The sequence below is a fragment of the Leuresthes tenuis genome, unplaced genomic scaffold (assembly GCF_036924035.1).
Source record: "Leuresthes tenuis unplaced genomic scaffold, fLeuTen1.0.hap1 SCAF_19, whole genome shotgun sequence".
Taxonomy (NCBI): Eukaryota; Metazoa; Chordata; class Actinopteri; order Atheriniformes; family Atherinopsidae; genus Leuresthes; species Leuresthes tenuis.
This window is the reverse complement of record NW_027325373.1, coordinates 30,349,461-30,363,370: the sequence shown is the minus strand read 5'-3', so window position 1 is coordinate 30,363,370 and position 13,910 is coordinate 30,349,461. Positions and strand designations below refer to the sequence as shown.

General features: G+C 39.5%; 1 protein-coding gene across 2 annotated transcripts in view; it reads left to right on the top strand.

Annotated features, from left to right (window-relative positions):
• The window catches only part of LOC140276633 (LIM/homeobox protein LMX-1.2-like), a 72,414-nt gene that overhangs the window by 50,079 nt on the left and 8,425 nt on the right, over positions 1-13,910 (top strand). For both annotated transcript variants that reach the window (XM_072371411.1, XM_072371412.1), the window contains 3 exons: positions 11,595-11,827; positions 12,034-12,209; positions 13,655-13,732. In XM_072371411.1, the coding sequence (XP_072227512.1) occupies positions 11,595-11,827; positions 12,034-12,209; positions 13,655-13,732 (487 nt within the window). The remainder of the gene's footprint in view (positions 1-11,594; positions 11,828-12,033; positions 12,210-13,654; positions 13,733-13,910) is intronic.

Here is a 13,910-nt window from a genome sequence, read left to right as displayed (position 1 = left end):
TACAGTTGTCCAGTCAATCTTAAAGGTAGAGATACCTCGTAATCGTAAACAATCTTATAGTTAGGGATGGCTCAAGTGACCCTGAAACATCCCATAGTTATTCTGCTATAGGTCTAGACAGCTGGGGGGCACTTATGTCACACCTTTTCTGACTCTATTCTCTTTCTTTTCTATGTTAATATGACATTGTTGTCATTAACTAGTGTTTCTCTCTCTCAGTAGATCCCTTTTCTGGTGTTTATGGTGTTTTTTATCTCCTCTTTTCCCTCTTTTCTGTCTTCTCAAACCCCAGCTGGTCGAGGCGGATGGCCACCCTTCCTGAGTCTGGTTCTGCCAGAAGTTTCTTCCTGTTAAAAGGGAGTGGTTTCTCTCCACAGTCATCTCATGCACGCTCAGGATGAGAGACTGGACTGAAGAGAGGTTTTGGTGCAATCTGCTGGTTTCCTTAGCTCGGAAATTGTTTTTTTAATTCGCGCTGTATGTATGAATTGGACTAATTTTGAATTTAATTAATTGGATTTGACTATAATGAATTTGACTCTAATTGGCTTGAATTGGACTGTATCACTGAAGTGCCTTGAGATTACATTTGTTGTGATTTGGCGCTTTATAAATAAAACTGAATAGAAACTGAATTGAATTCTGGCTCAGAAATAGTACCTCAAAGCTTTAATAATTCTACTCCACTTCATTCTGCTCTCAAACATCTGGTTCGTTGTCCTATTATCATACATTTTTAGAGATGGAGTGACAAAATAAACAGTCAGTTCTTTCGTTCCTTTTTTTCGCATGCGTGAGCATCTGCTGAGTGAGTGGAGAGTGTGTTGGTGATTGGATGAGCCTTTTCCTCTCCCGGAAAAGTTTGATATCCTGAATGGTTTTTCTTTCACAAGATACACATATTTCCCTACTGTTAACACACATGTCTCTAAACACATGGGTAATTTTTGTTGGTGTTCTGTTTGGCAGCAGCCAGTGTTTTGCTGGGAGTTACGGCAGACAGAAACAATGGGCCTGAGAGTTTTAAAAAACCTCATTCGCTCACACAGCATTAAAGTACCAGCTGGCGTGGAATATTTGATTGAACAGTATAGTTTGACAGTTGGAAAAGTTGTAGGATGTGAAAATTTGAAAGCAATATTTGTCATAACCAGAGCAAAATGAATGGACCCCAAAAGTAGACACAACACACAGACTACAGCACATGTAAATTAGTGATTTATTTACACAAGTGATCGATCTGTGAGATCCAGGAGGTAGCGGTTAAACCGCTGTCTGGTTTGGGTCTCTGGACCATGACAGACGGGTGATTATGCCTGCAGTTTGTGGATAATGGTAAATGGTAAATAGACTGTACTCGTATAGCACTTTTTCTAGTCTAATAGCTGACCACTCAAAGCGCTTTTTAACACTACATGCCACATACACCCATTCACTCACACACTAATACAGCACGTCTTAGTCCATACGGCCTACTACATTGACACACATTCATACACAGATGGATGCATTGGTAGGCAATGTGGGGTTCAGTGTCTTGCCCAAGGACGCTTCAACAAGTGACCCGGGGAAGCCGGAGTCAAACCACCAATTGGTAGGCGACTGCTCTTCCTCCTGAGCTACAGCCACCCAATGCACAATGATTGGTTTGTTGTCTAATTGTCTGATTTACCACCTTTTATCAGTGATGTGGCGGTGGAGAAGGAGTTGTCATGCCATGATCAAAGTGTGTCGGCTCTAAACATGCTGACGTCAGGATGTAAATCAGCCAAATTAAAGCATGTCGTGCCTTTTAGGAGAAAAGTGTACATGATGCTGAAAAATTACATTGAAGGTTTGAATTTGGTAATAAAACTAAAAATTGATTGTTTTGATTACACTGTCTTTGAAACAATGGAAAGTATGAGGTGTTTTGGTTGCGCACAGGAAGAGCATTCAGTGTGCAACTGTCCTGAAAAGGTATGGGAGCCAGAGCCTGAGTCTGCTTAAGCTGGAGAGGATGGAGAGAGAGGGAGTTCTGCATACAATGGAAGGGAGCAAAGGGAGGCTGGAGCAGAGGGAGGCAGAAGCCCTGGAGTTGGGCTCAGGCATGCAGCAGGATAGTGAGGTTGGCTCTACTTCTGCTGTAATGTTGGATGAATTAAGTCAGAATAGTTTAGAAGGAAAAGTGCAGGTGGAAATGAATACTGATACTGAAGTCGCTATCAGATAGAGAAAAAGCTGTAAGAGATTATGAAACTGTGTTTAAAGTACCAAATACTAAAAGAAAGTCAGAGAGTTAAGAGAGGTAAAACCAAGAGGGAAAGACTGAAAATTGTTTGTTGATTCTGCTAAATGGTTGAGAAATGCTGATTGTTTGAGGGATAATGAGGTTTATTGCTGTCATGTCATGTTTTGTGTTTTCTGTCATGATTATTGTTTTGTTTTCAGGTTTTAGGTTTCTGTTTAGTCACTAGTTTTTGCTATGTCACTCTTGCCACGTTAGGTTTATTCAAGTCACCTGTCTTTGTTTTCACAGCTGCACCCCATCCCCAATCACCTCACCACAGTATTTAGCTTCCAGGTTTCCCCAGTCACATTGCAAAATCCTTACCTTCACTGATGCCACACGTATTCTTGTATTTAGGATTTGCCTTGTGGTTTTTCCACAGCCACAGCCACAGCCAAAGCCTAGTTTTGTTTATTTGTCTCTCCACAGTTTAGATTTATTGTTATCTGGCTCAGCTGCGCTTTTTGTTCCTTTTGTTTTAAATAAATCAGTTTTCCTTTACAATATCTGCATCTGGGTCCTACCTTCACCACGCCACGCACAACCCCACTACCCCGGTTGTGATAATCACCTTAGAAAACTGGTGCAAAAGGTGACAGTGTAGCTTAGTAAAGAATCAAAGATGTAAGAGTTATTGGAAAACATGGTGTACATATTTTCAACTTTCGATCACTTTATATTAGCTTATGAGTAGTTTTAGGATTTCATCTTTAAACCTTAATGTAGCAAGAGATGTAAAAAAAAAAAAACAACAACTCTGTTTTTAGAACTTATAAAAACTAAGCGCATTGACATCACTTTTGCTCAGGCATTGGCATTTAAATACTGTTCTGACAAATTAAAAAAGTTTTTTTTTTTTTTAGAAGATGTTTAATTATTTTTGAAAATAATGAAGGACTAACACACTCAGTTTATATCTGCACAACAGTGGTAGGACTTGCAATGTCACCAGAGAGGTGATGCAATCAATTAAAGATCTAGAAACGGAAATTGTGGAATTCTAAACATTAATGAATCATCAGGAGATTGAAGCCATGTTCCAGCTTTCAAAGACAAAAAAGCTGCTTTGGCAGATGCCAATGCCAGATGCTTTTGAGTGCAGGGAGCCTTAGTTTGTTTGCATTTTCAAAATATTAAAGAATGCTCTGTCTAACTTGTTCTTCAATTTGTAGTGAAAAAATAGTCAGAATCTATTAATTCATTGTATTTGATGAGAGGATGGAAAAGAGCTCACAGACAGAACAATTTCTTAGCAAAACTCCATAAGATTTCAGCACAGGACAATGCAGATGGTAATGGACTTGTACTTGTATAGCGCTTTTCTAGTCTAACTGACCACTCAAAGCGCTTCACTACATGCTGCATTCACCCCACTCACACACATTCATACAGCACGTCTTAAGATACTTAACTACGTGCTTTTTCTAATCATTCATACACACATTCATACCCCAGAGATACACTGGGAGGCAACGTGGGGTTCAGTGTCTTGCCCAAGGACGCTTCGACATGTAGCCCGGGGAAGCCAGAGTCGAACCACCGACTGCGGTCGTGGGCGACTGCTCTTCCTCCTGAGCTACAGCCGCCCTAGGGGCCTCATGTACAAAGGGTGCGTATGCACAAAAAAGTGGCGTACACACTTTTTCATGTCAATGATCAGATTTATCAAGAGCGAAATGATCGTGGAAAAGTGCGGTGCCTCATGCCAACTTCAGGGATGTCGTACGCACTTTTCTACAGCTGTTGATTCTTTGGCGACACTTAGAGGTGATGTTGGGGGAACTGTTATAATAAATAAATGTGAACACAATTTGTCCTCAGACTGACTGACGTGCACATTTGAGACATATGAACAATTAACACTGAACAATTAACACATGTGTCTGCAATTACACGAGTGGATATAAAAGCATGCGCAAAGTGTTGCAGTGCATACCATTAAAAACAATGGCTGCTTTAGTGGTATTGGAAGACATTGTAAATGGTGCAATTGGAAGAGAGTGTGTGTTCAGAGACTGAGAGGATTTGCTGGCATGTGATGACAACTGGCTCATCAGTTGTTTTGAGGCCAATCCTCCTGGAACTGTGCGCAGAGCTGCGGCCGGCGTTGGAGCACAACACAGGGAGGAGCCATGCACTGCTAGTTGTGTATAAGCAACCGGGGCATTCCAGATGGAGCTGGCCAACTGATTGGGACTGTGACAGTCGACCCTGAGCCGAGCCATGCCGAGCCATGCCAGTCGAGTGGAACGGAATTATCTGCATCTCAGCAGGTATATCAAATTCCCACAATGCTGTTGAACAGGCCAACATTGAAGTGCAATTTGAAGCGAGAGTCGGTTTTCCTAATGTAATTGGAGCTATCGCCTGCACACACAGTGCTATAAAAGTCCATCACATGATGAATTTGAATATCAACAGGAAACATTTTCATTCCATCAATGTAGAGATGTATGTGATGCCCAAATCCTTTGTGGGGGTGGCCTGGTTCAACGCACGATTCATACATTCAGTAACAGAATTGTTGGGAACAGACTACAAGCTGGCACTGTGTGCGATGGGTGGCTTCTTGGTGAGTAACTTTGTCCTAATATTATTCCCCGTGACATGCATTGATCATGTGCCCCCCAATTTCTATCCCATCTTCACAGCATCATAGTTGGTGGTTCTATGTTTGTAACTTGTTTGTAACAACAGCTTTAGATCTTTCGAACAAGCCCCTGATCGTCTCTGTGTGTAAGTGTTAATAACCCTGTGCGTAAAGCGTGAAATGTCTTAATCAGCCTCACCTTTTCCCCGGTGCACTTCTGCTCTAGTTACTGTATGAACAGTTTGTTGTGAGTTACACAAATATAGGTATTTACCTTGGGGGTAATCAGAGTCACCCACACTCCCACACCCACCACCCCTGAGAGAGCAGTGTCACCCATAGTTGTGCCGACTCTCTGTTCAAACAGCCCCTCCCCCATCTGTTTTGTCCACACTTCGGCGGTGGGCAGCCAGTCTCCGCTTCACATCCACCTTATTATCAGACCACTTCTTTTTCACCTCTGCCTGTGTGCGCTTCTCAGGCCCCACAGCATTAAAGCCTCGCTCTCCCACCCACTCCTCTTACGTTTGCTGTTTATATCGTAGGACAGCGTGCCAAAGAGCACATTTTTACGGGCCTCCACTTCACAAAGTAGCACCTCCATCTCGCTTTCTGTTAAGTTATTCTTTTTCCCGTCTTACTCATTCTACTCAGGGCATTTTGGTTTGAGCGTACGTCATATTTCAGTAGGAAATCCATGCAAGTCTTTGTACATGAGGCCCCTGGACTGTCCTATAACTTTCAATTCAATTCAATTCAATTCAATTTTATTTATATAGCGCCAGATTACAACAATTGTCATCTCAAGGCACTTAAGTAATATAGTCCAATTCAAGCCAATTGGAATTCAATTCATTGTAATCATAATCCAATTAATTCATATAGAGCTAATTCAAAAAATTAATATCCTAGCTAAGGAAACCAACAGATTGCACCGAAATGTGTCTTCAGTCCAATCTCCCGTCCTGAGCGTGCCTGTGGCAACTGTGGAAAGGAACGACTCCCTTTTAACAGGAAGAAACCTCTGGCAGAACCAGACTCAGGAAGGGTGGCCATCCGCCTCGACCAGCTGGGGTTTGAGAAGACAGAAAAGAGGGAAAAGAGGGGGGAAAAACACCATAACGCCATTCAAAGGATATCTGTTGGAACAGGGAAACATAGGTTAATAACCACAATAATGTCACATGTACATAAAATCAATTTTGAAATTAAACAGGGGGAAAAAGAGAGCAAAGTGAGGAAATGTGTGACAGATGAGGTCCCCCAGCAGTCTAAGCCTATAGCAGCTTAACTATGGGATGTTTCAGGATTACCTGAGCCATCCCTAACTATAAGCTTTATCGAAAAGAAAAGTTTTAAGCCTAATCTTAAAAGTGGAAAGGGTGTCTGCTTCCCGGACATTTACTGGCAGCTTATTCCACAAGAGAGGGGCCTGATAACTGAAGGCTCTACCTCCCATTCTACTTTTAGAAACTCTGGGAAGAACAAGTAAACCTGCAGTTTGGGAGCGAAGTGCTCTGTTAGGAAAATATCTTACAATTAAATCTTTAAGATATGATGGAGCTCGGTCATTAAGAACTTTATATGTGAGAAGAAGAATCTTAAATTCTATTCTGAATTTAACAGGGAGCCAATGAAGAGAAGCTAAAACTGGAGAAACATGATCTCTCCTGTTAGTTCTCATCAGAACTCTGGCTGCAGCATTTTGGATCAGCTGGAGGCTTTTCAGAGAATATGTGGGACAGCCCAATAATAAGGAATTACAGTAGTCCAATCTTGAAGTAACAAATGCATGAACTAGTTTCTCTGCATCACCTTGAGACAGGATGTTCCTGATTTTGGCAATATTACGAAGGTGAAAGAAGGCAGTCCTAGAAACCAGTTTTATATGTGCGTCAAATGATAAATTCTGGTCAAAAATAACTCCAAGGTTCCTCACTGTAGAACTAGAAGCCAAGGAAATACCATCTAGAGTAACTATATAACTAGACAATTTCTCCCTGAAGCGCTCAGGTCCAAAGAGAACAACTTCAGTTTTGTCTGAATTTAAAAGCAGACAGTTCTGAGTCATCCAGGTCTTTATGTCTTTAAGACAGGCTTGTAGCCTGACCAACCTGTAGGTTTCATCTGGTTTCATAGATAAGTACAGCTGAGTATCATCAGCATAACAATGGAAATTTATGCCATGCTGTCTGATAATGTTACCTAATGGAAGCATGTATAAAGTAAAAAGAATCGGTCCAAGCACAGAACCCTGAGGAACTCCATGACTTACTCCAACGTGTGAGGAAGATTCCTCATTTACAAGAACAAACTGGAATCTATCAGATAAATATGACTTAAACCAGCCTAATGCAGTTCCTTTAATCCCAATAACATGTTCAAGTCTCTGTAACAGAATGCTGTGATCGATCGTATCAAATGCAGCACTGAGATCCAACAGGACAAGCACAGAAACAAGTCCGCTATCAGAAGCTAACAGGAGATCATTGGTAACTTTCACCAGTGCCGTTTCTGTGCTATGATGCACTCTGAATCCTGACTGAAACTCTTCAAACAGATTATTTCTATGTAAATGATCACAAAGTTGAGCTGCAACTATTTTTTCAAGAACTTTGGACAAAAAAGGGAGATTGGATATAGGTCGATAATTAGCCAACACTTCTGAATCAAGAGTAGGTTTTTTAAGTAAAGGTTTAATTACAGCAACCTTAAAAGTCTGAGGTACATATCCTATCAACAAAGACCGATTGATCAAATCCAATATGGAAGTGTCAATTAAGGGGAAAACCTCCTTGAACAGTCTGGTTGGGATTGGGTCTAACATACAAGTTGATGGTTTAGAAGAGACTATTGCTGTTGTTAGCTCAGAAAGATCAACTGGACAGAAGCTGTCTAAATACAATTCAGGTTCGAAAGATACTTCTAAAGCTGCTCTACTTGATGATACATCAGTGATAATAATGGGAAGGATTCCATTAATCTTCTCTCTGATAGAAACAATTTTATTGATGAAGAATCTCATGAAATCATCACTGCTGAGAGTTAAAGGAATACATGGCTCAACAGAGCTCGGACTCTTTGTCAGCCTGGCAACAGTGCTGAAAAGAAACCTGGGATTATTCTTATTCTCTTCTATCAATAATGAATAATACGCAGTTCTAGCTTTACGAAGTGCTTTCTTATACGTTATTAAACTATCTTTCCAGACTAATTGAGACTCTTCTAAATTAGAGGAACGCCACTGTCTCTCCAGCTTTCTTGCAGTCTGCTTTAACGCACGCAGCTGTGAATTATACCAAGGAGCCAACCTCTTCTGACTGATTACCTTCCTTTTCAGAGGGGCAACATTGTCCAGTGTTGTACGCATTGAAGCTGTAGTGCTGTCAACAAGAGAGTCAAGTTCTACTGGAGTAAAATTTAGGTAGCCATCCTGTGTCATATCAGCACATGACAGTGAAGAAAAGGATGATGAAATCAACTCTTTAAATCTGGTTACAGCATTCTCTGACAGACACCTTCTATATGTAGAATTCTTCTCAGAAACCGTGTAGTCAAGTAATGTAAATTCAAAAGTTATTAAAAAATGGTCAGACAAGACAGGGTTATGAGGGAACATAACTTGGCATTAAAGTGGCACTATTGAGTATGGAAAATAATAAAGCTCCTGTAATTGATGGACTTGGATTTTTCTAAGCATTTTTGGTCCACATTAGCAGAGGATCGGCTGCAAGTTATAAATGATAGTTTGTATAGTGGGAGATTTTGCTGATTGGACTTTGAACCGGAAGGACATGGTTTACAACATCATATATGTATATACTCTTTGCCACAGTTTTGGCAATACATTGTGGCATGTTCGTTTGTCTGGCGGTTTTGTCCTTCCTGTTCAAAGGACTCGCATTGCACCCAAACCCCTTTTCGGGCTGTGCCTGATCGAGCCCCATGGGCATACCAGGCGCTCGCGGCCCCACCCCCGGGCCTGCCTCCAGGTGGAGGCCCCCGGTGATCCGCATCCGGCAAAGGATGCTAAAGTGCCGCTGTATAAAGCTGGGGATAGACACCACTTCACTAATTACAGTTCTGTTTCTCTCTTATTTAACCTTTAAATGCTTACATGCTTCCCTTAGGAAAACTTTTGCGAGACAACAATGTCAACTACCATACCTATGCGGATGATACTCAAATTTACCTTCGCCTCTCTCCTGATGACTACAGCCCAATTGATTCCCTTTATTATTGTATCTCATTGATAAATGACTGGATGTCCCACAATTTCCTGCAGCTAAACAAGAACAAAACAGAAGTTATTGTTTTTGGTCCTATCAAAAATGAGAGGATCAAGGTCAGTGATTATCTGAAAACCCTATCACTACAGACTATAAGCCATGCCAGAAACTTGGATGTTATATTAGATGCTGACTTACACTTTGAAAACCAGATTAATTCACTAACCAAGTCGACATTTTACCACCTAAAAAATATAGCAAGGATTAGAGGCCTTCTATCTAAACCAACCTGGAAAAACTTGTCCATGCTTTTATCTCAAGTAGACTTTAAACCATCCAAAAATTGCCGCGTGTTCAAAATGCAGCTGCATGGGTACTCACAAAAAACAAAAAATACGACCACATCACACCAGTTCTCAGATCTTTGCACTGGCTTCCTCTGTGTGAGAGAATTGAATTTAAAATTGATTTGCCGGTCTACAAATCCCTAAATGGTTTGGGCCCAAAACACCTGCTAAATCTTCTTTTTCCCTATCAACCATCAAGAACCCTTAGGTCACCTGGAAAGGGACTGCTAATGGTTTATAGTCCTAAGACAAAACATGGTAAAGCATCATTCAGACATTGTGCTGCTTATTTCTGGAACAAACTCCCTGAAACACTTAGATGTGCCCCAAATGTTGCTACTTTTAGTAAGGCTCAAAACTTTCTTGTTTTTTCAGGCCTTTGAAATGTGATGATGGGGACCAATGGTTAGAGTTACAGATACTCTTGAGTGTTTATTATCTCCTTTTTACTGGTCTTATCCTTTTTTTCTTACCAAAGCATTTTATTAATTCTATCTTGCACTACTTCTGGTTCCGGCTGTTACAGAAGGTTTTATTGTCTTGCTTTGTTTTACGTGTCTTTGCACGTTTTTATCTTTTCATCCTTTTATTCTATAATTTATTTTCCTGCTATGTAAAGCACATTGAGTTGCACTTGTGTATGTACGCTATACAAATAAAATTGCCTTGCCTTGTTTTTCTACTGCCACAATTCTCCAAAATCCTTGAAAAATTGTTCAATAATTAACAAGTTTTCAATGAGAATTTTTTTTAGATAAACACAAAATACTGTCGACAGTCAATACAGATTCAGATCAAAAAGCTCAACATCACCGACATTAATTGATTCAATTGGAGATATTACAAATGCTATTGATCAGAAGCCACATGCAGTTGAAGTATTCCTGAATCTTAAAAAAGCAAGTTGGTTATCTGGGTTTTGAAAAGACTTTGTTTACCCTTGATTGTTCAAGTTTCCCTCCGAATTGTATGCCACCTTTTTATATTATTGCGTTAAACACTTGAGTTGATGGAAACTCAAATAATTGGGTCTAATACATGATTGTATTGCCTGTTAATAAAGCCTATTCTTAAAGGAACTTGCTTAGGTTCATCCTGGAATGATGTACTGATTATGTCTGATCCATTATCAAACAGGAGTGTGACTACTGCCCAACGCCTTCTGGAAGTAGTTGGAGTTGAAATGAACAATGCTGGCACCCTTGCAAGAAGACCAGAGGTTCAATTCGTTCAGGTTATCAGTCAGATGCTAGAAAAAATCAGGAAGGCTTTATTAGACAAAAGGCTGGTGTCAGGATGGTTTACTGGCTGTAAAGAATGGACTGGAGAGATAGTTTTAAAGTCCATTTTGATGTTAAACCTGCATGAAGCATGATTCATAAACCAGCAGTGATCAAATATGTTGGTGATTTGTAATGGTATATTCTGCATGGTATTATAGATATGACTGCATATGTATCTATTTTAAACCCTGTGGTCTCAGATCAATGTGCTTTTTGTGAAGTAAGAAAAAATATTTTTCACTTTTTTTCAACAATGTTCAGAATTATTGCCTTCTCATTGAAAACTCCAAATTTGTGAATCGTTTGGAGAATGTTTTACCAGGCAGGTATTTGTATTTGGTTGTTCATACGGTAAACGGAAAAAGGGCGATTGTTGAACTTTTTGCCGGGGGAAGTTTTCTTTCTTTCTTTCTTTCTTTCTTTCTTTCTTTCTTTCTTTCTTTCTTTCTTTCTTTCTTTCTTTCTTTCTTTCTTTCTTTCTTTCTTTCTTTCTTTCTTTCTTTCTTTCTTTCTTTCTTTCTTTCTTTCTTTCTTTCTTTCTTTCTTTCTTTCTTTCTTTCTTTCTTTCTCAGTTAGGTAAGGTTAAAATAACAAGCTTTACTTTGGATTCGTGTCCAGTCAGTAAACTACTGTGTTGTAAATCTGATGGCAGGACCCTTGACACTGATGAATATCTTAACACATTTTTTATCGGTCTTCCTTTCACTATATTAGAATAGAAACTTACAGGTAAGCCCTGGCTGCCCTACTTTCTGCTGCTGTTAATCAATGTTGATTTTGTAAATGTATTTTCATAGTCAGTCCCACAAATTATTAAAGATAAATGGTAATGAGATGAGATGCTCTGATAATCCTCTCACTTGTGTCTGTCCTCAGGTTATTTTCAACAAAGTGCTGTGGATGTCTTGAGAACATAGCACCAATGGAGTTAGTAATGCGAGCCTTGGAGAGTGTTTACCACCTCAGCTGCTTCTGCTGCTGTGTCTGTGAACGCCAGCTGTGCAAAGGAGATGAGTTTGTTCTAAAAGATGGTCAGCTGCTGTGCAAGAGTGACTATGAGAAGGAGACTAACCTGCTCAGTACAGTCAGTCCAGACAACTCAGACTCAGGTAGACTGGTGGTTAATCCCTTGTGTTAATTACTGTATACATTTTAATGATCTTCAAGCCTGCAGCTGCTTTGCGTTAGAATAATTACAGATTAATTTCAACATTGCCTGCAGTGCAGTAAAAAAGTTTCACAAGAAACTTGACCCAAGTCAAGTTGCCATCAGTAAAAGAAAAATCCTGTTTGGGCTTTTTGTGTCTGTTGTCAGATAAGAGTTATGATGAGGATTTGGATATGAAGCCAGAGGCATTCCTTGTGATAGGGAAGGGAAGCAATGACAGCAAGAATCCTCGCCGGGCCAAACGACCACGTACCATCCTCACCACCCAGCAGAGGAGAGCCTTTAAGGCCTCATTTGAGGTCTCATCAAAACCCTGCAGAAAGGTTTGCAAGTGTCTTGTAAATAATGTGTAAGAGTATATTGAAATGTTTTACTGGAATTATTCTCTTATAAAACAGTGCAATCATAAAACCTTGCTTGGTCATCAGATCTGAGGTATTGTACTTTCGTTTCTAATCATCATTATTTTTTCTAAATCAGAGAAACAGGGTTAAATCAGTGATGTTGATGACTACAAATATATTTCAGTCAATTTGCAACGAAAAAGCTGCAGAAGAAGCCCATAACTGACTAGTTTAACAGTTTTTAAAGAGCACAAACAAAATTTTACTTTGACAAAGAGTTTGACAAAGTTTATGGATAAGTAGGTGAGTTCTTCTTTTCTCAACTTATGTCATAAATAAAATTTTTTGGCCAAGGGAAAATTAATTTCACAGACAGTCGCATAATTTAGATCAACATTTTTAATTTGAGTTGTGACATGGCAGGAAGGTGGAATGAATTGCATATATAATGGATCATGTGGAAAATAAGACACAGACCCTCTGTTTACATGTTGTTACCATGTTGTGGTCTGCAGACCACGGGTGGTAACAACATGTCAGCATTGTCCAGTAAGAACATGACATTGTTCAACCTTGTTTTCTCAATAAACCTTTCCTCTTGATTCTAAACAGCTTGAGATTGAGCACAACTGCAACTAGCTTTCTAAAACACATAATGGCATAATTTTGTGTAAGAAACTGTAGTTTCAATTATTGAGAAAAGGATAGGGCGTTATTGTGAATGGATCTATAAATCAGTCCCAATTCAATTCTAATCCAGCCGTTAGTTTCTGCTGTTTTCTGAATAATAAAATGTATAGAATAGAATGGAAAATACTTTATTCACCCCCCAGTGGGGGAAATTCAAATAACTCTATATAGTAGATACTGTATGGCTCTATGAAAGGTACATGAATACAATATCAAAGCGTTTCAAGTACAGAATGCACTTTTTTTTTAAGTTAAGCATTGTAATCAAATAATTAACAGCTGCGTGGCATTCCACATAAAATGGTCTTTATATATCTTGAAACAATAAATGACTTGTTTGAGAAGCATAGATCTATAAAGACCTCCAGTAGAGCATGTGGAATCTTGTAGCTCTTTGGTTTTACCCTCAGAGTAACACAACATTACCTAGGAGCCTTACACTTTACTCAGTTTCAGTAAATCCTTGGCATGGCATGTGTACAGATCTGTGAAAAAGAATTTCCCCTCTGAGACAAATGAATAAACTAAGTTACTGTACAAAAAAACATCAGAACCTGACTACACAAGGAAATGTAAGAATATTATTTTGTGCACTGTGTTACTGTCTAAGATTAATAGCAACAGGTTCACAATGTACAATATTTCTCTGACATCTAGGAAATTTTCCCAACACTAACTCACACAGGATTTTAGTGTGTAAAATAATGGATGACTCTGACTCTTATGATATGCAGGTGAGAGAAACCCTGGCTGCAGAGACTGGATTAAGTATACGTGTGGTCCAAGTCTGGTTTCAGAACCAGAGAGCTAAGGTCAGTCACCAAAACAAGCTGTTTGAATTACACAGTACACACAGGTATTGCTGTGCTCCTGACATTCTTACAGTAATGGTAGTGCTATCCTACAAGGCTAATGGAAATTAGCCTAATGATGCCTTAGACTGTTTATTTAGATTACACAAACTGTAATATACATGTTGTCGACCCTTTC